The sequence below is a fragment of the Chanos chanos genome, chromosome 6 (genome assembly GCF_902362185.1).
Source record: "Chanos chanos chromosome 6, fChaCha1.1, whole genome shotgun sequence".
Classification (NCBI taxonomy): Eukaryota; Metazoa; Chordata; class Actinopteri; order Gonorynchiformes; family Chanidae; genus Chanos; species Chanos chanos.
In genome coordinates, this window is record NC_044500.1 from 30,431,973 (window position 1) to 30,459,314 (window position 27,342).

A 27,342-nucleotide genomic window follows, 5' to 3' on the forward strand; every position below is an offset into this window, starting at 1 on the left:
AGCTCTTAAATATTCACGGAAGTGGATATTTTCCCCCTTCCCTTTTATGTGTCTAAATATCTGTCCACAACCACCATTACTATTAGGGATATCTGCGGCCATGTCATTAAAATCCATTTTACTGATCAGCGGCAGGAAGCGCTCACTGAATTTCGTTAAATCAACCTTAGCCCTTGTTGTGGCCCTTATTTTGAGGATTTCTAAGCAAACTGGGTATAATCGCACCCTGTGTGGTCTCTGGATCACTAACTGCCTCCAATTTCACTGCTGTGAGGCTGAGTGATAAAAGCCAAAGGATCTAATTGTCCAGTGCTTTTGATTTGCAATATGTAAAACAGATGTTTTGTTTTGGGTTTTTTGAAGGCCTCCAGTTGGTGGTAATGTAGACTAATTCACACACTGCCTTTCTTTCAGCATCCGCAGCACACTGTTAGGACCCCGCTTTATCAGTTTGGCTGTCCTGTTCCTAATCGCAACAGGTGATGCAAGAGAAAAAGAAGCGAATTGCTCTAAGAAATCCGGGAATTAAAAAGCATGACGTTTTTGTTTGAGTCAAAATCCCACGCTCGGCAAGAAATCTAGTGAGATGACTCAAAGTGACTGAAAAAAGCTTGAATTATGGATAAATGTTGCCCTCTCTTTTCATGTAGGTCGAGAAAAAGGAGACCGTTATCTTGTCAGTTGAACCAGGTGAGGGAGTCAAATAAGGACTGATAACTCGAGGGATTCCTTTGGCCTGTAGCAGAGATGTGATGTAGTTGGTCTTCAGCAGGCTGTTAAGTTGCTTTCTGTTTTGGGCTTTTCTCATCTTCTGTGGCTCATCTGTGAGAACAGGAGTTAATCTCCACCTCCATAAAAATAGTGACACTGAAATCATTAAGTAATGACTGGGATTTTATTTATATATATATGTATAAATAGTTTGAGGGATGGTTCAGAGCGCTAAGCCCATGCATGATGTCAGCTTTTTAGGTTTAATAGTCGGCTTTGCTTGCTCTATTGTGCTTGGCTGATTAGCCCTAAACATTTGCAAAATGTTGAAAATCATCTATCCATCAGTGGCCTGTTGTCGTCACTGTCAGTCAAACTTTGGCAGTTGGGGGGGGAGAAAAAAAATCAGCAAATGTAGTGAGACAACTGCCCCAAACTTAAACTCTTACATTATAACTTTCTTACAGTAAGGACTCGCCGGTCTTTTCAAATTTCAAAGCAGCCACTGGACAGCTCAGTGAGTTTTGGCGACAGTAGAATCTGTTCAGGTTATGCAAGTTCTGCTTTCTTTTCTCGCTCATTTTTTCTGTGGAAGATCACACACAAGCAAGGACTGTATTCACAGATCCTGTCCAAAGAGGAGCCAGAAGCCTCAGGCTCATCCATCGAAATGCATTTCCTTGCTCTGTCCTTTTGATGTACGGTCAGCGAGAGAGAAGAACAATGAAAGGCAATGCTAGAGAACACATCCGTACTGCTCCTCATGCTTGCTGCACAGGAATTACTTTGTTGCCTTGTTTTTTTGGGGGGGGGGGTGAGGGGTCTCAACCAAAAAAAAAAAAAAAAGCATCTGTTGTTACTGCTCACGTTCAAGAAGAGACATCACAGTATGCATTTGGAAGAAAACAGGAAGACATTTCCCTGAGTTTCTCGCCGTTAACATAATAAACATTATCGTGCTGTCAGGGACAAATTTGTTCAACGCTGAAAACTGAAAAAGCGCTCTCTGTTGGTTTCACGTAACAACAGTATTAGAATATTCCAGAACATTGGAGGGGTTTCAGTGTCCCCTGCACATGGCTGAAAAGTGTTGAAATGCTATAAGCATGTTTGTATGTTGTGCATCTGCTCCGTGAAGCCACTTTGGTGAACCTAAATCATAGAAAACAACTTTATGGCAAGGCTTATGAAAGCTTAAAAAGAGTCTATTAAAAGTAAATGACACAGAAATTTCTGTCATTAAGCCAAAGGAAAAACATCCAACAAATGACTGAATAGTCATTTGTTACCATCCAGTTAGCTAGATTTTCGCTTGGATGATGGAGAGTAATATTGAAGCCATTGTTTGCACGAAACTCCTCACGTTAATGTTCCCGTAAGACGATTTTTTTTTTTTGGTCTCATGTTTTCAGTTATGTAATCCTGTGTTTTTGTAGTTGTTACTTTTTGTTTGTTTTTTTAGACTCAATAGAAGGTGTTCTCAGTAAAACATTACAATAACACATCCGGTCTCTACCACTCATTCACTTACTGTTTTATGTAGGCAGGCAGACTATATTTGGCTTCGGCCCTCTTGCTTACTGTATAATTTAACACATGGAACAAACAGGCCATTTTATCCATATTGTTTGGCTGTATACTCTGTTTTGTAGCGTGCTCTGTTATAGTTAAAAAAAAAAAATCAAATAGACAAAAAATAGACATAAGATTACAGATGTAGCTGCAGTAATTCAGTTGGCCACATTAAATGATTAAATGATTACAAATAGGGCCCAGAGGTGAAATAAGAAGAGGACGGTGCTGAAGCTTGTGGAGATTTATCACATCCAATTACTTACAAGCCCTTAAGAGGTCTTTGTGTTTGCAGTACTGAAATAGTTTAAAGGCCCAAGCACTAGACTGTAATTAAAATAATGATATATATAATTATAGTCTGCCTCCTCCTTCAAAATACAAGGAAAGAGCCATGAAGCCAAACCACAGAGTAGAGTGAAACTTCTCTCTCGGACACAGGATGGTATGGCTCATGGCTTGGTCCCTAACACAACACTGTGTCCTCTCAGGACATTGTGTGTATCTGTTTGTGTATAACCAGTTAGTTAAAATGACTGGAGATGCATCAGTTCACAGCGTCATTTATGGTGCTTACAATACACAATTTATGTGAGGCTAGTGATTGAGTTTCAGGTTTTTTTATGTTTAGTCTTATTTATTCTGTATTTCCAGTTCATTTGGACATCAATGTCATAATAGATCATAGGAATCACTGCGCTGTTGTGTCATGAAACTCGATGCACCATGTCATAATGAGTCAACGTAGCAAGTGTCTTTTTACTGAAGTCAAAAGCCTTCACAAGTGCAATGAGAGGAATGTGACGTGCCTGGGAGCACATCTGTCCCAGAAACCTCTCTGAAAAAATTCCCTGAACTTTGCAATCTGCCAAGTCACAGACCTGTGATATCAGTGTGATTTGTGTGCGTGTGTGTGCAAATGCCATTCCTCTCTCCATCCTGAGCAATGCCCAGTGCGTCTGAGGGAAGTGGGAATGTGTGGTATGTGTGAACGTCAGAGTGGCCATGGTGTTTTTGACACAGTGCTGTGGAGGCGGCTCTGGCTCTGTCTGAAAAGTGAAGTGTGTGTGTGTGTGTGTGTGTGTGTGTGTGTGTGTGTGAAAGCACTGCTGTTTGAGTGCAGTCACAGGATTCTGTCACTTCCTTGAGAAGGTGGACTCCACACATGCACCAAGTCCTTGAGTGACACCCTGCGAACTCTGAAACAAACCTGTCCTTTCTTTCTCTCTTCCGTCCCCTTTTCAGGTTCAGGGTGACTTCTCCCCACCCCCCCACCCCCTCTCCGTTCAGAGGCTGTTCCTTTCCCTGGCACACACTTCAAAGTGGGCAAGCCGTTCTCTACCCGTGACGTTTTGGGGTTTTTTTTGTCAGGCTTTTATTAGCATGTTAATGGCAGAGAGGAGCTGTTGACGGCCAGGTGTGCTGTAGAAGAAAGAGATTTAGCTCTTTATCTACAAAGCCAGGCATATACACATCAATCATTCACCTACCTTCTCCAAACTACCACACACAAATAGGGAGTTCAGCACTGCTTTTGTTTTTGAAAACGTGTACCATGCAGTTACTATGTCCTTGCTCTTGTATGAACACACACACACACACACACACACGCACACAAAGCATCACCATGGATTTTGTGCATTGTCCATTTGTGACTTGACAGTGATTGATTCTGTTATTTTGTGTTCTTGTAAGGCTGGTTTGCTGGGGTAACCCTAGAAAAAGAACATTTAGAAAGCATTTCAGTCTCAAAGTTTGATAAACCAGCCCACAATATAGCTTTGCCACCTTCACCTACTTTGTCATTCACACTCTGTGTTAAAGTGTTGAAGTCCTCAGTTTGGAATAGTTAGCATGCCTGATAACTCCTGATTTTATCAGTCTCCCTTGACACATCGTTGTCTCAGTTAAACTGTGCTTGGCACACATTTCTGCCAATACCAGTGAAGCCAGTTGCTGATTTTCTGAGTAACTGAGGAGTTTGCTATTTGCTGAACTCTACTGTCAGCCACATAGGTATTTGCTTGTCAGCGACCATCACAGAGCAAAAGGAAAGCAGACCCTGACTGGCTCACTCACCCAAGGGAGTGTGGGTAATTATGTCCTCTTTGACACCCAGCCACAGACAGTGGCAGTGTGGCACAGGTCAGATTTGAACTGGGAATGCCTGATGGAGGACACATTTTACAGACTGAAGGATACATGAGCAAAGAATCAGGAACAGAGGGAGAAATAGAAAAATTCTTTGTCTCAGTTGATTCTGAGGAGCAATGTTGGTGCTACTTCTGAGTGTGTGTGTTACAGATGCGAATGTGAAGAAAGTTTTTAAGTGATGTAAATGATTCATTGTTAGTTATTTTTCTTCTGTTTCTATTTTTTTGCAGATCTGGGACATGAGTGATGATGAAAGTATCTGAATGTGTCAGTCACCAGGGGCCGGAAGGAGGGAGTGTGTGTTTGGGTTTTTTTTGGGGGGGGGGGGGTCACTAAAAGGAAAGCAGCCAATATCAAATTTGGTGATTCAGACTTGAAAAATATTTGGTAATGCTTAATATGACATGCAGTTTTTTACATCAGTGGCCATGTTATAAAACATTATACCTGTCAAAATTCTGGTGTCTCTCAATATTACTTGATTATTACTAACGTACTTGAATATTACTAATATACCATGACCTGCATTGTGACATCACACGCAGAGCATTCAGTCGTGCAGTTTTGATGTCTCCTGTGTCTGTGTGCAGCTCATACCCTGAAATGCATACTGGTGTATTGACAGGTCATGATACATGTTAGGTTCTGGAAAGAGTGTTACAGCACGGCCCAAAAACATAAATATTAATGACTGTGTTTAAGAGTAAAGTGACTGTTTTATTGGATTTTTTTTAAAAAGAGCTATTATATCCACAACAACTGACTTTATTATTTTTGTCTTATCAGTAACCAAAGTGAATACAGATCTGAGAATGATTATCTTGTTAATGTGAATATTTTGTGTTTTAAGTCTTCATTTATGTGCTCTTTTTTTTTTTCAACTTTGACCAAATTGAAAATAACTACTTTTAATCAAACTCTGAAGATGCCTGGTTATTCTGTATGTTTACACCTTTGCTGTCGTATAATAAAGCTCAATACACTCCCTGTGTTCGGTGGTTGTGATTTTCATCATTTGGGGACTCTACTGAAAAAACAAATGAGTTCCAGCTCAGTATGCATCATCAATAAACTTGACAACTCTACAGCTTCCAATTTCTTCCTTATCATGCCTTTCTAAATGAATAACTGGGTTAGTCTAAATTTCTCTACCAGAGGAAATAGTTGTGTGCTTAGAAGTCTCTGCACTACTTAGATTAGCCGTAGGCATTCAGTGTCAATATCAGCTGTCACTCAAAATAGTGTTTAATGACCTCCAAGTTCATAATGCACTCAAACAGAGAGGAGCATTCTGTTGACCACGAGGTTAGTCACTCTGCAGAGAAAACAGTGCTGTCTGAAATACGACCACGTCTTCGTCATGTGGGTGGTTTATCTTCTCTGTTTACCTCCATCTCCTTCCTTCCTTCCTACGTTTTGAACAATGAGTCTTGAGACATGGTTTTGTGGTTTAAGAGCACTTTATTGTTCATTGTGGCTACTTTAAGTACAAAACAGTGGCCTGCCAAAATCTTTTTATTCCAAGGAGAAAAAAAAAGGCCACAAAATGAAGGTATAATACAGATTTACAAACCGTTCAGGGGTACTTGGAAGAACACTAGAGGTGCTATGTCCAAGTGTAGGAATTTGCAGTGTTTATTTTTAGTGATTGTTGGAACCAAACATCTGCTTCCACAAGATTTACCATTTTGAACTAAAGATATTGGCATTCTATCCAAACCTGTCAGACTGGAGTGGAGCTGCTCATCTCAGACAAGTAGCCTTGAAGATGAACACTTTTGTTCAGTTGTCTAAAGAGACTAATGGGCGTGAAGCTGCCCCATTGGCGTTTCTGTGTTTGTTTTTTGAGACTGCTCAGTAGCCTTCAGTAATAATACACAAGTGGCTATTACGCTAACGCAGTGTTTTCAACGAATAACTGTGTTCCTGCACTTTAACCTTTTACAGACAATTCTACAAACAAAAAAAAAAAAGATCAACTTTTTTTCTCCAAAAAAATGCATGATTACAATAAAGGACAGGGAAAAAAATTAAATAGCTACACATCATTAACAAATTAATTGTTCCTCAAAAAATACCTACGATTTTTTTTCTCTGTACATTCGTTACGCACAGCGTAATGATGGTCTTATAGTTACCTATATAAAAAGTTTTTTTTTTCTTTTTTTTCCATTAAGTGATTAACCTACAGTGTGTAGGGTACTATGTGTCAAAAGCAGAAAGTGTGTTTGCTACCTAGTAAATTGGTAGTGAAATGTGTATATGATGACCTCAAGACACTACACATCCTTTCCCTCTGTATTCATGCACATTGAAAGAGGAAACAGACAATGGCCTAATGCGATATATAACATCTGTGTATCCAATACATACATAGTAAGTACAATGTGAAATATGTTTCAGTGGAGTTTCTTTTTTTTTTTCCCAAAACAAAAACAGTTTTGCGATCTCTCTTAAGGTAACTGTTGCAAATGGTAGCTGTCTTGCAGCAAATTCTTTAGTTTTTTTTTTTTCTTCTTCTTCTTCTTCCAAACTGTATGTATGTATGTATGTATGTATGTATGTATGTATGTAATAGCTGAACAGGGATGATGGAATGTAAGGACAAGCTTAAGAAGAGCAATGCCTCCTTTTAACGCACTGCCTCAACCTGCAACCTCCTCCGTCATCTACAGTTCTCATCAGCGGATATTCTGAGAACGAGAGTGAGCGTGTGACCTGTACTGAGTTCTCTATAGGAGGAATGTATTTCACCTTGGTACAGGTTTGATGGTTAAAAAAAAAAGAAAAAAAAAGTAAGTATCCATTGCTACAGCTAAGAAGCTATGAGTTTAAGCAAAGTAGATGAAGCAAAGGAAAGAAAAAGGAAAGAAAAGAAAAACAAACAAAAAGAACTTAGCTCTCAAAATGTTCAGCAGATTGTCAACACATATGGTTGAACTGTCCATAGCTGCTAAAAGTCTTATTCAGTCATGCAAAATGCTATAGCGTCCTGTACCACGGATTAATAATCACAAACCCAACTGTTAAAAATAGAAGGCCTGTCCGGAGGCTGTCCTCTGTTGCTGGCTGCTACCACAATGAATATTGAATAAAAAATAATAATATTGAGTACAACTGTACCAGCAGTAAGTATATCTAGGACTGTTACTGACAAAAATAAACTAAAATCTGAAGAAAGGCTAATAGTATTTAAGTTGAAATGTCTAAACAATAATAGATAACCAGCTATTTAAAACATGCACTTGTGTAAGCACTAATTTACCCTTCAAGCCTTATCTACTCTACCAAAACCACAGTGCTTAGGGGAAAAGAAATCAATTACAAAAATATTACAAAAATGCCCATGTTTAAATATGATGCAATCCAGTTGTCAGCACCAACTACAGAAAGAATTGTCTGAAGCAAAGAGATGACTGGCAGAGTGAAATATTCTCCCTCCCCGCAAAACCATTTCTCGCCATAACGATGCCAAAGTTGCAGCATCACCTATCCATGGTTGTCTGCATCTGTCCTCTAATCGTTTCGTAACAAAATTGGAAAAAAAAAACAAAACAAAAACAAAAAAAAAAACACCAAAAAGCATGTGTATCCAACACCATGACATACAGACCTCAACCCTCAATAGTGCAAATCAGACAAAAGCCTTCCATCTCAAGTATACACATACAAAAACAGGGTAAAAGGGTGGGGGAGGGAGAGAGAGCAGAGTAGAAAGACTGTGGTGTAAGACAACCAGAGAGGAAAAATAAGCTATGTCTAATGAAAGAATGGCTTATTTTTGAATGGGCAATAGGTTTGCATCAGAGGTTTCTTTGGTAACTGAGGCAGGTGGTTAAGATGACGGTTGATTCATTTCTTAGAAGAAACAAAATGGTTCCTGCTCGTTAATTCTACCTAGAATTGGTGGGCATTCATTAAACCAAATGCCAAGCCTAAGTATGCAAACATACTTACAAAAAAATGACAAGAAAGAAAATAAAAACAACGACACAAAAACAATAAAAACAAAGCACCTCCTTTTCCCTCCATCAATATATACATGGCTATAGACTAGCACTTTTTCCAAGCTCAAACATGCATGGGGAGTTGTGTGTGTGAGAGAGAAAGAGAGAGAGAGAGAGAGAGAAGGGGAGAGAGCGAGAGAGAGAGAGAGAGAGAGAGAAAGTGGGGGTTTGTTGAGGGGAAGCTGGTCCTCTTCTCAAGACATGACCGAGGGGGAGTGATTGTGGTTGACCATGTGACTGGTGGGGGAGGAGTCAGGGCTTCCGGTCGAGCTGCCTTTGGCTTTGATCTGCAGCCAGGTGTCCCCCAGGGCCTTGGCGAAGTGGTCGTCCACAGAGCCGGTGATAGACACTGAATTTGTCACTGGCTCTGGCTCTTTGTAGTTCTTTCCAAGGCTGCGTCGGAAGTGCTCCTCAATCACAGGGTCGCAGACCGTGTTAGCTGAAGTAATCACACAAAAAAAAAGAAAAAACCCAGTTCGTTTAAACATCCTCACATGAAATAGCAGTGTGTCGTGTCAAGAGTAAAAATGTACATTCAGAGATCACTGAGAAGACAGTAAAGTCCATGAAAGAAAATCAGAGAGCTCTTTCTCTCCCCCCGCACCCCAATCCAAATGTTACATAAGGCATTCTGGAACATATTAAAGCAATATCCCCTGTGTCAGTGCAAAATAACTACTACTGAGAATTGAGATCCCTGCAGCAAAGTCTTTTCCCATGACCCCCCTCCCCCCCTCCCCTCCACACACACACACACACACACACACACACACTCCGCTCATGAACGTTTACTTTACCGTAACGGCAGCAAAAAGTAAATCAAACCCATACACTGTAACATTCCCCTCATCTCAGAAGCTCCTGACTAGTATATGCAGTCACTATCTGACACCATTAAAAGAGAGTTGTCTCGTCAAACCGGCTTAAGAACGGGTTGGGTACCACTCTATAGTGCAGCCTTTTTTTAAGCTAAAAATGATCATACTGCTTATGCTGTGGCGTTGCTGCACGGAAGGGCCCCTGTGTGAGGATTTTTTTAATGGTGTGGGTTGTGTTGCTTACTGTTGGAAGGTCTCCTGTAGTTTGGAGGCAGGTTTGGGGAGCAGCCGTTGTGAGACACAGTGCAGTGGGTCAAGTTGCAGTTACGGTTGTTTGCTGAGACACACGTGATCACAGAGGGACGATTCTGCACACGCAAACACAGCAGAGAGGCTGAAACTAACTAGCATAAAAAAAAAAGTGACATACAAGCTTTCAGAGAATATGATTATGGTGTTATTATCTCCTGAGGTTAGAAATGCAGACACAGAGAAATTATCAGTATCATCTAGGGTCAGATTTACAGCTTCTTCAGAAATAAGAAGCAACTGCAATTTGTACCAAAATTTGCTAAGAGCCCTACTGTTAAGAAAATAGTAAAAAAAAAAGTGGATCACAGTTTTGTCTGAAAATACTCTGTGATTTGCACCATTGTTCTTTTCTAGCGTTTATTTCTCCATAGAGTTATGTTTTGTCCATTTGTGTAATTTAGGTTGTGTGTGTACTTAGCTGCGTAATTACCTGTTGGCGCTCGACGGGGCTGACAGTTGGTGAAATGGTGACCGTGCGGGTAGCGTCAATGCTGTTTTTGGTCAGTGCAAGAGGCTGGTCCATGGCCAGGCTGGGCAGGCGGGCGTAGAGGTGGACCCCAGGGTTGCTCATGGTAGGGGCGACGGCTCGCTCAATGGGGCTACGGCTGCGATCCCGGGGGTCCTTTCGGTAGTCACCGTTGGCAGGCTTGCCTCTGTGGGGAGAGACAAGGGAAGGATTGTGTTGGATCCATGTCTTATACAGCAGGAACAGACAAAGCTATTAATACTACATCCAAAGGCGATGTGGCATGTGCCAAGTACCAAACAGCCAAACCAGAGCAGCTTGATAAGATCATTCAGCGCTCTGAATATTCCCCCCCCCCCCCTTTTTTTTTTTATTGAGGACACCCCTCCATCACTAGAAAGCTGTGGAAACAATCCACTACACATAGCATTCCCATAACTACAACTGTCAAGCTTTCCCCACAAGTTTCTCTCATGTATACCACAGGAACACGACCACTGTCAAAGTTGAGAAACATTTGAAGATTTCACCGTTTTGACGTGAAACGCAGCTAAATGACACGGAACCAGTGAGAGAAAGATTTGAACGATTCACTCTTTTGACTGCTCCAAAAGCCACAGTCCCCTGTCAAAAATCCCATTTCCTGCCTTGCATTTCTAAAAGAATAGACACATGCAGCAAAAGGCCCAAGAGCGAGTGCTGTTCCGCTGTGCATTCCGCCCTTCCTGAAGGAGCAGTCTCCTGTTGCCAACTGTGTGGAGGCCCACGGTGGGGCTCTGTGCTCAAAAGGTTTCATCTACGCTTGATAGGGGGAAAACTCAATACCCTTCACTTGATGCGTGGTAGGACAGAACAACGGAACAAGAGAGAGGAAAGGGGAGGGGGGGGGGTGGGGGGGGGGGGGGGGTTGGGGGGCAGGGCAGACAAATACAGACTCTGATTAGTTTACAATGAGCTTTGTATGCCTTTCAAGGATGGGTCTTTTAAATCGGATGTGAATGGAGGGACACGTCACTTCTTTAAATCCCTGTTTTTGTTTTGTTTTGTATGCAAATGTTTAAGTACCAGACAAATTGTGACATAGGACCGGTAGACTTCTGCAGTACCTTTTGGAGAGTGCCGTTTTCAGTTATGTATACAGAGAACTACTTTAAGACGAGAGAGCGAGCGCATATTTGTTACGTTGAGCCCTGTGTGCTGTGATCCTTGAAATAGTCTGTTACTTGGCAACGGCTCTGGCAAGAAAAGCATCTGCAGTGCACCATTACGTCCACCAGAAATGTCTTTCCCACAGCAACCAATGGAGAGCTAGAGAAGTAATAGACATGCTGAAGTCTGAAGACTTACAGTAAAAGACGACGATTACAAGCAGCGTTTTCTTCCTTATTTCAGATTGTATCATCTTTAAACGGCCTTAGAGTTACGGATCTCACACCGTACACATCTACACCGTCTTTGGTCTTTGGTAAAAGAAAAGCAACAAAAGAACCAAACCTGTCAGAATGTCTTTGTGCCCATTTCCCCTCATCCATCTCATTTAATAATAACTTTAAAGAAGAAATGCTGTAATACAATGAGAGTATGCGGATTTCAGTTTTGATGCTTATCACTGATATCCATCCCGGTAAAAAAAAAAGAAAAAGAAAAGTAGATAGTTGAAAAAAACTCTACAAGAAGTGCTTAGGGAAGACATTACTGAAAACAGAGACCCTTGAACAAAGGTTCGAAAATTAGCTGAATACATTAAGAAAAACAATGGAGCCCTTTTAAACAATGCCACAATTCTTTCATTTTCCTCTCTCATGTGGGCTAATGCTGCCTTAATAAGCTCCAGAGAGCAGTTCCAACATGTTTGCTCTGGATAAATCCTAGGTCATATTTAGTTTCTCTAAAAGCTTTCTGACGAGCACAGGGGGGCATTGCGAGAAGAACTCTCTGACATTATTAAAGAAAATGAAAGGAAAGGGTACTTGTTATATTCTTAATGAAGAGGAGGCTTCCACTCGTTTAACTAAGGGACAATCATGGGGCAAAGGAGGCTGTGCTAGCTAAATTTTATCACTGAAACAAAGCGAGAAGATAATCCAGCGCCCACCCACAACAAAACCTCTGCAATCTGGTAAGCAGACTGGTGAAAACAGACCATTAAAACACAAGAAGCTTGAAACAGTCAGGATCACAGTAAAAGGTCTGTATTTTGTAGCTCTTAGCAATTAACTTCTTTCAAAGGTGATGATTATTCCACAAACAGGATATTGGCTCAACAACCCTGTTTCACTTTAGTGGCTTCTGCCAATGGGGAAGCCATGTGCCAATGGTGAAGCCATGTACATCAAGTGCACTGGCCTGTGACTTGGCGTAATACCCAGCACCAACATTTACTTTTTTTACAAGACCTTGGGTTACGTGCAGTATAAAATTAGTGGTATAAGCTGTGGCATCTTAAAACAGTTATTCAGAGGGATCCATTAATTTAAGACTCAAATCAACCCACATTATACAAGACGTATTATTTTATAATTTTATGCAAACGGTTAAACGCCGCGGTCTTCAAGCGCTGCTTTAATGTTAATATCCTCGTGTCACGTTATCTGAAATTTAACTTAAGTTTGAGGAGAAAGTCCAAAGACAAGTCCAGAAAATAAGTTGCTGCTTCGTAACAGGGTCTCAGGAGTCTTATATGGTTACGCTGATGTTTGACACTGGGGGGGGGGGGCAAAGGTACAGGCGGCGCTCTGGGTTTTATTGTGCATGCTCCAACAGACCCTTTCTCTCAGTCACTTAAGTTGGCCAATAAAAAGAGGGGGACATTTTCTCACAGTTATGTTCCACAGCGGCTCCACGAAAAAAAAAAAAAACTCACTACAAATCTTGGCAGGCAGGATTTTTATTTCTCCTCTAAGTCGCTGGAACCTCGCCCTGAGAGATACAGGAAACATCTGGGAGAGATCAAGCCGTGGAAGGCAGGACCACAGGATACAAACACAGCCCATCCCTCACAAACCACTCACCAATGGACAGAGGTGTCTCACGCCCAGGTCCCCGAAATTACAAATTTCAAAGCATTTCAAAAATATGTTTTTTTGTTTGTTTTCAAAGTACTTTCTCTGATCAATTAGCTGAAAAGTGCTGGAATTGTGATATAGATAAAAGTTGCTACAACTAAGCGTGTACACTGATTCATCTTCTCTTTTCAGAGCAAATTAATCACGTACAGTTTTATCTCCCTTACATACTGAAGGTGCACCATAAAGTATGTGCGCAATGGCAATAAGTTTTCGTGGCAAGATTTGTATTACTGTTATCTGAGTATACAAAAGGTTTGGGGTTTTTGACAACATTTGGAACTAATACTTACACTATTCTCATTGACAAAGCAACAGACTTCGTCACAAGATTCTTCACATTCAAGGTACTGTCAAAGACTGATGACAAAAATACAGTTGCAGGCATCCCTAGTGTACATAATATTGTTGCAGTGACTGTATTCTGGTTCTTAAATTCAAGTCAATCACTGCTCCATGCCAAGGTTGAAATCTGCACCGCTGGAATGAACCCTGACGGAAAAACATTCTTGTACTGTTCATTCAATATTTGAGGTGATTGGAATTTGTGAACTGATTCTTTTGGAGTTAGCTTCCCATTTATCCCAAAAATTTCATATCAGTTGTACCATGTGTGGTAGTCATTTGTTCCTTGCGCGAGCAATATGCACAAAACAGCAGCAAACGATGATTTCATCAGTCCTGACCACTTTGGCATTGCCTTTTTCTCCACTTTCTCTTTGGCTGGCTGTGGAGCCATGAGAAAGACGCTCTCTTGAAGTTCCCAGCGGGCAATGCAGGGCTGCCGCAGCATTTTCCCAGCTCAAAGAAAACCTTTTATGACATAAAGTTTCCCCTGTGTGTTGCAAAGTCCCTTCAATACAGTGTTGGAGACATGAAGACTCCATGAGAGAGATCTCCTTAATTCTGAACAGACATGGAACCAAATGTGTATTTAACATAGTTTGGGGGGGTATGCAAGTCAGCATTACAATTCAAACTATTCAAAATACTGCAAACTCAAAACACTATTACAAATACTTTTGTCTAGATATAGGCTTGACTAACATTAATCTGCTTAGGCACCAACAAAGTTACCTATTCAAATGAGTCCTGGCTGCCCTCCAAGCAATCAGAGTGCCCTACAACATGCCTGACCAAAATCACATCACTTAAGTGTTTTTTTTTTTTTTACGGTCGACTTGTACGGACAGGATGGGCTCTTACTGCTGCACAGGCCTCCTGAAGGAGTCCGGCCTGAAGCTGCAGGACTTTTTTAGGGAAGCGGGGGCGTCTCAAGAGGGCCAAGCCAGAGCAGGCTCCGGCAGAACACAGTGGGCTCACAGGATAAGGGAGCCTTTGTTTTCAGCCTGCCAGTGAAAATGAGAAAATGGCCCCTGCCTGACATGTAGCCCACTCCATAACCACACGTCTCACTAAGCCACAACTTTCATTAGGCCTACACCAAAACAGGGATTCGCTGTCCTCCACTGCTCTTTTTTTCCCCCCTTTTTTCTTTTTCTTTTTTTTTTGGCTGTGGATTTGAATAGCAATTAACAAGCAATTATCTTCTTAATGTGATTGTCTCTTAAATGTGATTACATAACAAGTGTAGTCTGGCCTAATTCTAGTGTAAAAAGACAGAAATGACTTGACAAGCCAAGACAGTTATAATGTAATGCTAAAAGGATTATGTTAATGAAACGTGGATGAGAATGAAGTAAAAGCAGTTGAAACTGCCCTTTTAGAAAGAGTCCTTACATGGTCCATAAAACCATGAACTTAAAGTGACTTTATGTACAAAGTTGTGGCCTGTGCAAGTGTGCACGTTCTGGACAAAAGACGGTAGTTGGGGGGAAGAGGGAGAGAGAGGGAGGGAGAGAGAGAGAGAGAGAGAGAGAGAGAGAGAGAGTCTACCCAACCCCCACCTCTTTTGCCCTCAGCTGTGGGGCTTGCCCTTCATAAGTAGAGCACCATAATAGAAACCTGAGCGGGCTACACTCTTGCCTCAGCCTGTGGTGTCAGGTGTCAGCTACCTCCCTCCTCACAAAAACAATCAATCCAGTGAGAGCTGCACTCCCTAACTGCCTCTACAATGGCTCTCCAAAAACATTGCGTCAATCGTGCTGATGAAAAACCCTTGCGAAATTATACAATGATAAAGACCCATTAACTTTGCCAAAGTAAACAAATCTTCATTTCTTTTTGGACTGTGCACAAAACAGTTATAGTCAAAATTGGTTTGATTATAAAAAGCTGAGAGTAAAAAAAGAAAAAAAGATATAGTCGACTTACTTTTTTTTTTTTCCTAAGTTAAACTAGAGTAAATGTGTCCCAAAAGTGCAAGATGGGAAAAGCAGCAGTGAACACTGTGAGAACACAATTTTAACACTTATAAATATTGTTGGGTTTAGAATTCACAATAGGTTCTGTGCAAGTTAAGTCTATAGCTTGCCTCAGAATACTTGAAGAGAACATTTATTCATGCAGTGGATTCCATGCCGACATCTGCGGTTTCGGTGCAGAACATTTGCTATCACACAAGGGAGGGCACTGCCAACTGCACAATATCCCACCGTTTAATACCCACTCAGCACAGAAATCAACAGCGGCAATGTTACATTTTCTATGAATTAATACAGACCCAAAACCACAAATTTCATGACACTGCGTTCCCAGGGGCGTTAAATCTGCATAAATGAGGATAGTTTGAACGTGCCATGACCGTGTAGGCTGGGAGGGAAACCGCAGTGGAAAGGACACGAGAAAGAGAGAGAGTGAGAGAGAGAGAGAGAGAGAGAAAGAGAGAGAGAGAGAGAGAAAGAGAGAGGGCCTGACGTTAACAGCGACTCTAATAACAAGGATGGGCCTTGGGGCTGCTGACGGGGTTGCCGAGAAGTGAGGCAGTGGTTATGAAATCTCCCTTTTGTCCCACGGCCCAGCCACGCTGGAGACAGTCAACTTCTTTTTTAAAAAAAAAAAATCAGAATCTATCAAACAAGGAAAAAAAATTTGAGCCATTTGACCATCCAACAACATCCCGAGCGCGGGGGAAAATGCTAGACGCGCTGAGAATCCACGCTGTCCGACAGCCCGGAGTAAAGAGCTCTCTGTGCTCCCCCGTTGTTCGTTGTTCCCTCTCTCACACTCGGGTCGTGATTTGTTACACGCGTTCCCAGGCCGTGAACTAAGTTTTCGCCCGCTCCGCCTCTCACCGCGGTGTGTTATTCAGCACTAAACAGCCATGTCTTGGGTCCCATGACTGGGCCTATGCTCCTCCAGGCCGGGCAGGAATGCGAGGCATGCGTGGGGCCCTCCACGGCACCGCCATCAGGGGATGACCAAGCTCCACAAAGAGGCCATGTGCTCTGGACTCGACGCTGGAATGTGTGGAATCCCCAGGCCTCAGCGTCATGCCAACCCTTCGCTGCATTCCGAAGCCTTTCACAGGCTACTGGCTGCTGATGGAGCACTACCTGCAGGGCCCTTATTTTCTAAGCTAGACAGCAATCTTGCATGGAAAAAAAAAAAAAAAATCACGCTCTAAAAAAAGAACCCCTACGCCACACTGGGTTGCAATGCACGCAGGTCTGCTGATGAGGACTGTTGGCGTATTTGAACATTTGAAATCGCAAAAACCAAAACCAAAAAAAAAAAAGGGGGGGGGGGGGCAAGCTTGTTGATATCTGTGACCATATCAAAAACAAAACAGAACCATACGCGCCATCCATTTGGTTATACTTACAACTGTGTGGCGGCGAAGAGCCGACTAATCTTTGCGCTGTGCTCATTGCTGTAGTCGTTGTCGTCGGCGTCAGCTTGGTCCCCGCTGTGCTTTCTCTTGCTTGGGCTGATGGGAGGTGGGCCAGTCCTGTGATTGTTGACAGCAGAGGGTAGAGACATGGACTGCATTCGGGGTTCACCTCTCAGGGCGGCCTCACCTGAGAACAGAGAGACAATAAAATCACGACACCGCTTCATTAATGCGTGTGCACATGACCCAAAGCTACTGGGAGTCACTACGAGAATGTGAATGAGTAAAATACTCCAGTGCCATCAGTTAAAATGTCAGTCAAACATGAAAACACACGTTCTAAAAATACCACATATGATATTCAATAACACAAAACAACAAACAAAATATTATCTAAATACACAAAATACCTAAAATAGTACAAGTCAATATGAGCTGAAATGAGAGGGTGCTTTTTCACATAAAATGTTTTTAGGGCCCTGTTTGAGCAGAGAATGTGACTATTTACCAAGACCTCTGTGTAGGAGTGAAGCAGGAAAATTACACCTGGCAGTCTGCAGCAATGGGGACTTTCCACTTTGGATGAGGTTTAGCTAAACCTTAAACTGAGTTTTCATAGGAAGCACTTACTGAGCAAAATCCAAACATAACTCTCCAGAACTGAGGTAACGTTAGTAATACTGTCACAACTGCAGAGAGACACTAGGTGAAGAGGTTATCAGTCTTATTTAGTTTGACCAAACATTTAGATGAAATGATCTCAATACATTGTGAGATCAAATGCTACGATTTCAGTTGAACCTGAATAAGTTGTAAAAGTGAACAAGTCAACAGAGCATAAAAGTGTGCGGCAATAGTCACAGACAAGGCACATTGTGAGGTGCCTCCCAAACAAGCGGCCTATTTTCCTGAGTGGCATGTTTTAGCTCGTCTGTCCGCGCTCCATGGCAACCGGGATGACATCATTGTTTTTGGCAGGAGCCGGAGTCGGTAATAAAGAGAAGACTGTAGTCTCTACTAAAGCGGCACATTTAACCGTCCACACATAGACTCTGACACATGATAGCTTATCAGTGTTTGTCTCCAGAGAAGTGCTTCAGTGGGGGTGGGGTGGGGTGGGGTGAGGGGCGGAGTTAAAAGCTGTTGTGGGCGTTGTCTGCGAATTATCCATCTACTATAGTGTATAATTCAGAGCTCAGACAGAAAAACTGAGTAGAATGGCTATTGTATTAGCGTTACTGAAACATTCATTCACTTTTTTTTAATGTGTGTCCCTTCAATTTTACAATCTATACACAACTAAAAAGAAACAGTGACCGAGGAGACTAAAAAAATGAAAGGCAGACATCTGCATTGCATAAACTTCTCCATGCATACCCTCTTGGGTCACTGAACACAAAGCAAGTTACTCTCAAAGGATGTCAGTTCAGGATTAAGAATTAAGCACTTGGTTAAGTCCCAACTCAGGAAGTTAACACATTTCCATGTCTTTGGGTACAGACTATGTGCAAAAAAAAAAAAAAAAAAAACCAACTTGAAACTCAGCCCATTTTTGACACCTTCCTCAATTCACACCTAAGTACACCAGGAGCACTGTGTGCATTGGGGGATGGTGAAGGGTGTCAAACACCACCAAACAAGTTGGTTTTTTTCTTTTTCATCTTTTTCTTCCCTGAGAAACTTCTCGGTACAGTAACCTGTACTAGGAAGAGCCTAGGCCATAAAGATCACTATCGGTGTGTCAGGAAAGATGCGTTCTATGTTTGATCTGTTGAGAGGCAGTCATTAAGTACAAATGATCAAAGGCAACTTCTTCCTGGGACTTCAAACGTGAACTAAGGATAAGATAGTATTACAGCCCCCCCCCCCCCCCCCCCCCCCCCCCCCCCCCCCCACACACACACACACACACACACACACACACACACCACCACCACCCCTCTAGCCCCCCCTTACTCCTCCAGTCACAGCTTTAAAAAGCAGAAAATGAGCAAGGTCCCTCTGTTCAAATGATATTTTTGGCAGTCAATCTTAGCAACTCAAACTGAGCGAGCAGAGACACTTTTATCTAAAAAAAAAAAAAAAAAAAAAGAAATGGGTGGGTGGGTCGCTAGGAGCTTGGCTCTGCTGAGAAAGATAAATGAAGAGAATGATCTCCATTCCCTTACTGTGTGTCTGAAATGTTATCTTCGCTCACAGGCATACAACACGCCAACCATTCATAAGAATCACACATCAACACATCAAAGGTTGCTTGCTCTCTCATACATATCTGTGATGGAACTGTTTCAGACTCAAGACGGAATAAACAAATAGCCTTTGGGGGCTTTTTTTTTTTTTTTTCCAAACTTTCCATTGTCGGATGCCTTTTTTTTGTGGGGGGGTGGGGGGGTCCGTGTTCAGCAAGAAAAGCAACAGTCAGCATTAGCTTCCTGGCAGGCTGAGCTTGCTTTCATTTAAGCTCTGCTTGCATCCATGCTACCAAATTTATTGAGCAGTCATGGCAGTCTTTGGGCCTGGTTACTCACCCAATGGTTCATTTCTGCTGTAGCCTAAAACTAGTGCACCTGGTTGAGCTCCAGCTTGAATGAAGGGGCAAGCTAAACAAAGCGTGTGGTAGCGCACAGTTGGAAGCACATTGTGTTACCAAAGCTATCCTACTAGTCCAAAGCATGGCAGGCCCATCCAGTTCAGAGAAATGAGGAACTCTCAAATCTTTTACATTTTTCATTTCAATTATTTAGCTTTTCACGTTAATTAGGCATCTATGACTTTAATAAATCAAACTTTAGTCACCTTGTTCTTTGAAATTCAGTTCAACACAAATAACAATTTAACCTAAAGATAGGCGACTGTCAAGGTAAGTGTGACCTTTGACAGGCCATGTTTGTACTTCAGAGAGCATAGTTTGGATGTTAAAAAGGCAAGAGAAAAGAAAAATCAGTTTTCATCTTACAACCGGCAGAAAATGAAGGTGTTCTAGTTTATGAACCAGGAAGTCAAAATGACAGAACAAACAAACAAACACTACGACCCAGCGCTCACAGGTTTATTTTTAAGAGATGATGCACTTGCCCTCTGCTTAACAGAAGCTGTGATAGAATGTGCATGTGCTTAGTGATTCTTTGGGGCGCATTTAAAAATAGCAGAAATACTTGACATGCAACAGGCAGCAAAAAATGGCCATGATTGTGTATTTCCATCCACTGTCACCGGGTCACATGACTGCGAGGGCCCGAGAGCGGAGCATTCCAATGGGGCAAAGTCAACACTGGCTTTGCCCGAGATCCCCCTCAGAGCAGCCCAGTAGCAAGACTCTGACCAGCAGTCACAGACCCTCAGAATATGTCGTGGACAGAGCCATACTAGCTATGTCAGCCATCTGGCCACATGTTTCAGACTGGATTTTTTCCACCAATTGCCCTGGTTATCTTTGGAGGCTTATCTGGAAATAAGGATGAGTCATCTGCAAAGGAGGACAAACACTTGTTTTTTTTTTTTCTTTTTCTTTTTTTTTGCAGTCGCTCAAACAACATTTCATGCTCACTTAAGAAGATATAAGGAATACTGTACAATCCATACCTCCTGAGTAAATTTTTTAACTCTGTGGTATATTCCCAGCATAAAGTCAGACACACAGTCCATCAGTTATTACAAACATGAGATGAGTTCTTATACAGCAACATCCTTTCAGAGTCATAGTCGCTCCGTCTTTGGTCCCTTACCTCTGGGCAAATGACTTGATTCACACCAACAAAACATGTGCTGTTAGATTACGCACTTTAAAGATTTAATTTATGAAAGGTTTCCATTGCTCATCCGAGTACCAAACACACCCCAAGCAGCTGTGTGCAGCCAAAACAGACAAATAAAATAAAAAACAAGCCAAAAAAAAAACAATTATTCCAGAGAATGTGTAATTAAAATCATGTCATTTCTTTAAAGAGAACAAAAATTATTCTTATCAGCAGTTGAGCTAACTAAGCCTTTGTGGGCACAGTGTTCAAAGGGCTGTGCTGGGAGTGTGAGTGTCTGCCTAGAGCACAGCCCCATCCTACAATCTCTCAATGTGCTTACTAAGGGCTTTCTCTAACGAGACAGAATAGGCCTCTATCTACTGAAGACAAGGCTTACAGCAACCCATTGTTTTAATGAGAGTACGATAAACCATTCTAAAAAAAAAAAAAAAAAGTATCTATTTAATGAAGAAACTTCTGCTGGTGCCAGCAATATAGAAACTGTGCATCAGTCTGAGAAAGTTCACTGGTGGAGACATTTCTCTTTACAACTAGAGATGCCAAAAAAGCTTTTCATTTTTCGGACCAGGGTGAGCCACATGTGCTCAAAGAGACCTGTATCGCATTTCTGCTCCCCCTGACAAGTGATGGCTGACAGCAGGAGGCTGGTACAGCCTGGTACAGAGTTAGACCCCCGTTATGTCCAGACACTCTAAGTCTCAGACATTTTTCAGGAGATAACATGCTCGCTCGCTCTCTCAGTGCATTCAGAAACACAGCCCGCCTGCACATACTGGCAGCATGCCAACATTCATAACAAAAAGCACTAACAATTGGTAAGTGCAAATATTCCCAAAGCTTGAGGTCTGCATGGAAGTAAAAAATTATTACTAACTAAATTAGTTTCTGCAGTTGTTACATTATTGTTAAATTACATTATTACTCACGTAAAAAATATATATATAGATATATGGGGGAGGGGTGGTAATAAAGAAGATTGAGTAAAATGTTTCTAAAACGCAAGAGTTGAACCACCCAGAGAGGGGGAGTTTCCCAGTTATGCAAATCATTTAAAACCAGTTTGGACGTAAGTAGCAAGACACTCTCTTGGATCAAATGGTACTCTACAGACCATTGGAGATATTACCCTGATCAAAAACATTTGAAAATGTAAACCATATAACAGGACACCAAGTTACTGTATAAGATTACACTTTTCCTAAAATGAAACAAGAATGAACGTGGGTTTCCCCCCGACATAAAGTGACGCTATCATTCACAATCAATGCCAAGGAAAGGAACTGTCTAAAATATTCTCTCATAACTTAGTTCATTTATAATCACTCTTAAAGTACAATAAAAGTCGTAACATTTGGTAGTAATCATAAAGGTACAAATTCAAGGTATAATTCAGAGTTGTCCGTGAGACTCGTTCATCAGAATAACGTCAAACAAATTATTATTATTAAAGTTCAGTTTCAGTTTTGCTAGTGTGTTACTGTATGTTGTAGTATTACAGTCGTATTACGCAAGACTTTGAGTTCAGTAAAGAACAAACAGAACGAATGAATAATAGAAAACTGCCGAAACAAAATCTAATAAAAACTCCCAGTACGAATGCCGACACCTTCGAAATTCATCTAGAATTACGGTTCAACATGAGACGTGTTCTCAAATATTTTAAACGACCAACATGTCAACATTCCGAAACTTTCATCAACATCAACATTATATTTATCTTACTTCAAATCAAACAAAGAGTGTGATGCTAACGTTGGACTGGTAACAAATTTAAATCGTCCAATTTCATCGAGCTGGTCGTCCATGTAAATACACAAATGCAATAGGAATAATTTTAAGTAAGCGATGAAAATGAGTGAAACTCGTTACCTTCATAACACAGTATGCCAATGTTGTTGTTCATTTTGTCCAAGTACTGGTAGTTCAACAGGTCCATCTTCGTAAGAAGCATTTATCTGCTTAGCAAAAAGACCAGCTTTTTTGCCTTCACACGAAGCGAAAAAGTAATTGTACGGGCGGTCAGTTTTTCGCTAAGTCGCCCTCCAAAGCTAAAGGCCCAGCCTTTAACTTTTTTTAACAGAGCAAAATTTATTCCAACCCGTCTAGGGCTGAGAACTTCAGTAAAAAGCGAGAGTCCGAACACTTCACAAAAAGAAATCAGAAAAAATGTGTAACCACTTTAATAGTTTTAAGATCGCTTTTATTTGGGCTAAAAGAGTCGCGCCAGTTCTCCTCACAGCCCGCTGTAAGTCGACTGCACTGACACGCAGGCTATGCTTGGTATTGCTCGAATGTACACCCGTTTCCTCTATGTGGGGCTTCGGCCACTGGGCATGCTCGTTAAATCCCTAGAGCGCCTCAAATGTCAGAGATTTTTCCTGAACAAGATCAGCCTCCCAAACGCATGAGCCTCGGAGCGAGTCAAGGGAAAGCACGGGGAGGGGGGGTGCGGGGAAACAAGGAGGGGCTTTCAAAACTGTGAGACAGGAAACACTGCCTAGGTGCAACTAACAACTAACTATCTTTGGATGGATTAAACTCTTAGTTCTAAAACAATTATTTGCAAACTCAACATAAACAGAGTTTGTTTCGTGCACTCTGCGCTGTAAGAATACATACCCCATCCCATAGGTCAGTGGCGAGCAAGAGTCCTAAAAAGCAGAATTCCTTAACGATTTTATTCCAGACCTATAGCCATGCACTTAAATGTTCACGGTCTGCTCATGCACATTTTAAACTGACTATTTGAATCCGGAATCTTTTGGAGCAGTACAGGATACGTATCCCTGGTAGGTGACATAAGTTTATGTAACAGTCGTACTTTTACAAACATGAATAAACGTGCAAAACTAGGGCTGGAAAAAACCTGACATAAGAGTCAGATAGAAAACGACATAATCAACATTTAAAGTTTAGTTCAAGATTAAGGTGTTTATTCATTATGACGTTCTGTGTTTTTCATAATCATATAATTAACGTGTGTGTTTATCTGTGATACTGAATCTGTCTTCATGTTGTGATGAACACAGTGAGGTTTCCAATGACATCAAAACCATGTTTGTCCAGAAGTCAGAGCTGTCCGTTCTAAAGTCAGAGTTATGCTGTGCCCCAGAGAAGGCCAAACTTTTTCAACTTTAGACACGTTTTGTCTTTATTTTTTCATGCCTTGGACAAGAGATATGGGCTACAGCTCAATACTTTTCTCCTATGGAGCTTTCTGTGTGGAGAAAAACTGAAGGAAATCCAATTATATCCAAATGTTGTTCCCCTTTCACACAGAATGGCTCACAGCACAAATAGTGTATAGTGTACATTTTCAAACTGGTTTATCGTTTATAATGTCTCAGCTACACTAATTCAGTTAAATTCGTTATAATTTTTTTTCTGCTTTAAACAACCTCAAGAGCTATACAACATAAAATGTAGCAATTTAAAATTATACTATACTGCCCTCTAGTGTTTAAATTTCCAGCAACTGTTAAAACAACAATACCCCAGATCAGTATAAAATATTAGAATCATGAGGCACTGTGGAGGAGTACTAATGCCTGTTACACTACATTAAGTGGAAAATACAGAGCATAATGAGCACCCATTAGATATGAGGAAAACAACTTTACATTATTGATGGTCAACAGTAAAAACACATTCCTGCTCCCTTTTAAAAGGAACTGGAAAACGTGCAACAATGCAGTTAAGAGTCATCAAGGTCTTTTCTGTTCACGTTCTCCCTAAAAGCACAATAACCGGATAGAAATTACCCGGGTACAAGTCAGTACATTAAAGAAAATGCTTTCCAATTACTATATTATCATAAATATAATGCTTTTCAGAAACTATTTTGATTCAGCTTTCAGATTAACTGCAAGTCTCTGATTTGGCACTTTAATTTAAATTAATCTGACAATATCACTGTTACAGATTGTCACAACTGGATGAAGACAATATCGCTAAACTTTATTTGGTAAAGAAGGATTGAGTGAATACACATTAAAAGGCCGTCAATTAAAAAAAATCATTTCCACATAGGGTGAAAACCTCATTTCCCATCCCAGTTACAGTCAGTAATTAATCAAAGGGAACTAAAATTTCAGTGAAACACTGTCAAAGTTGTTCTGTCTGAGCCCACTATGAAATGATGTTAAATATGTTAGTGATTCTCTCCCACCACCCCAAAGTCTTCTTTTTTTTGACCAGTGTTCACACTGAATGTTCAACTGCAATGAGTTTTTTCATTTAATAATTTAAGTGTATCTGACACAAGCCTAGTTTATATATGACTGTTCTCTTCACTTTTGTCTTACATTTATACTAAACACCACAAGTACCAGAATCACCTCTGTCGTTACTTAGCAAGCTATCTCTCATTATCACACTGCACTGCTCTTATATACAAGCCATCTCTCATTATCACACTGCACTGCTATTATATACAAGCCATCTCTCATTATCACACTGCACTGCTCTTATATACAAGCCATCTCTCATTATAACACTGCACCGCTCTTATATACAAGCCATCTCTCATTAGATTCAAGATTTTTATTGTCATGTGCACAGCAAAACAGGCAGTTGCACTGTACAATGAAATTCTTACTTTGCTCACACTGCACTGCACTGCTATTATATACAAGCCATCTCTCATTATAACACTGCACTGCTCTTATATACAAGCTATCACACTGCACTGCTCTTATATACAAGCCATCTCTCATTATCACACTGCACTGCTCTTATATACAAGCCATCTCTCATTATAACACTGCACCGCTCTTATATACAAGCCATCTCTCATTACCACACTGCACTGCTCTTATGTACAAGCTATCACACTGCACCGCTCTTATATACAAGCCATCTCTCATTATCACACTGCACTGCTCTTATGTACAAGCTATTACACTGCACTGCTCTTATATACAAGCCATCTCTCATTATCACACTGCACTGCTCTTATATACAAGCCATCTCTCATTATAACACTGCACCGCTCTTATATACAAGCCATCTCTCATTACCACACTGCACTGCTCTTATGTACAAGCTATCACACTGCACCGCTCTTATATACAAGCCATCTCTCATTATCACACTGCACTGCTCTTATGTACAAGCTATCACACTGCACCGCTCTTATATACAAGCCATCTCTCATTATCACACTGCACTGCTATTATATACAAGCTATCACACTGCACCGCTCTTATATACAAGCCATCTCTCATTATCACACTGCACTGCTCTTATGTACAAGCTATCACACTGCACCGCTCTTATATACAAGCCATCTCTCATTATAACACTGCACTGCTCTTATATACAAGCCATCTCTCATTATCACACTGCACTGCTCTTATGTGCAAGCTATCACACTGCACTGCTCTTATATACAAGCCATCTCTCATTATAACACTGCACCGCTCTTACATACAAGCCATCTCTCATTATAACACTGCACTGTTCTTATATACAAGCCATCTCTCATTACCACACTGCACTGCTCTTATATACAAGCCATCTCTCATTACCACACTGCACTGCTCTTATATACAAGCCATCTCTCATTACCACACTGCACCGCTCTTATACACAAGCCATCTCTCATTATAACACTGCACCGCTCTTATACACAAGCCATCTCTCATTATAACACTGCACTGCTATTATGTACAAGCCATCTCTCATAACACTGCACTGCTCTAATATACAAGCCATCTCTCATTATCACACTGCACTGCTCTTATATACAAGTGGAAATCAGTTATTTAAGTAAGAAACTGAACAAACTACCTTAAATAAGAAAGTATCTGCAAGTGATAAGATGAGTAGAGACTTTCTAGGGTTTCAATAACTGAATAAAAAAAATGAGAAAAAAAAAAAAAAAAAATATATATATATATATATATATATATATATATATATAAAGTAAACCCAGAAAGACAACTTCCTCAGTTAAAATATCAACACACAGAGTGAAATGGGTGAGTAATGACTTACAGTTACAGTCACTGTGCACAGCAGAGTGGCTCTACAGCTTAATGATTTTAAAGTTTTCAAATTCAGTATTATTCAGTATGTTGCCACTGGAGGGCAAGTTATTTCTACATCTAAAATCTGAGAGCTTTCATAGTGATTAACGCTTATCTACATCCACAACACATCTTTAGCTGTAGTCAAGAGTGTGTAGTGGAGATTTGCACCCCTAAAAATGCTTTTGAACCCATCTGTAGACCTGCAAATGACATGGGGTGAGTAAACTGTTAAGGACAGTACATTTAAGTCATAGTGCTATATTAAGTGCAATAAGGTGTTTTATGTGAAAATCTAAAAAGAGCACACACAAATTCTTAGTTTAGTGTAGGACCAGGCATCTGAATCTTCAGTCTAGTCTGTCACAGTTTATAACTCACTGGGAAGGAACAGAGGGAAAAAAAATCCAATAAGAAACATTAGCTCTCAAAGAGGAGCCCATTTCATTTGTTTGTCTCTTTTTTAAAACATGAACCGACCTGCGTGGCACATGTGCTACACTGTGGTGCACAGACCTTGCTCTGATGTCTGATTTTCCATAGGTTTCTATAAATCTTCAGCAACTTGAAAAGAGTGTTTACGGGGAAAGAGCTTCCGATTCCACTTGCCAAATTCTTACAAAAAGATGTATCTGACATTTTTAATAAAATTTGAAAGTTTTAATGTTCAGTGACCCAAAAATATGAATGTGAACCAGGAAGTGGGAACATTTTCTC

The 27,342-nt window shown here is 40.9% G+C and overlaps 2 protein-coding genes across 6 annotated transcripts in view; one reads left to right on the top strand and one right to left on the bottom strand.

The window, feature by feature from the left end:
* Positions 1-4,766, top strand: part of atg7 (ATG7 autophagy related 7 homolog (S. cerevisiae)) — a 43,700-nt gene extending 38,934 nt beyond the window's left edge. Inside the window, 1 exon segment of the mRNA XM_030777485.1 lies at positions 4,668-4,766. Coding sequence (XP_030633345.1) covers positions 4,668-4,700 — 33 coding nt within the window. The 3' untranslated portion in view covers positions 4,701-4,766.
* A 3,838-nt stretch (positions 4,767-8,604) lies between these two features.
* vgll4b (vestigial-like family member 4b) overlaps positions 8,605-27,342 on the bottom strand; it is a 31,966-nt gene continuing 13,228 nt past the window's right edge. Inside the window, exons 1-5 of one of the 5 annotated variants that reach the window (XM_030777473.1) lie at positions 22,466-22,809; positions 16,830-17,007; positions 10,005-10,227; positions 9,507-9,630; positions 8,605-8,883 (exon numbers count right to left, since the gene is read on the bottom strand). In XM_030777473.1, coding sequence (XP_030633333.1) covers positions 8,639-8,883; positions 9,507-9,630; positions 10,005-10,227; positions 16,830-17,007; positions 22,466-22,547 — 852 coding nt within the window. In that variant the 5' untranslated portion in view covers positions 22,548-22,809 and the 3' untranslated portion in view covers positions 8,605-8,638. Of the gene's footprint in view, positions 8,884-9,506; positions 9,631-10,004; positions 10,241-16,829; positions 17,026-22,465; positions 22,810-27,342 lie in introns of those variants that run through there. The other 4 variants (XM_030777472.1, XM_030777471.1, XM_030777474.1 and 1 more) reach the window with 4 other exon arrangements.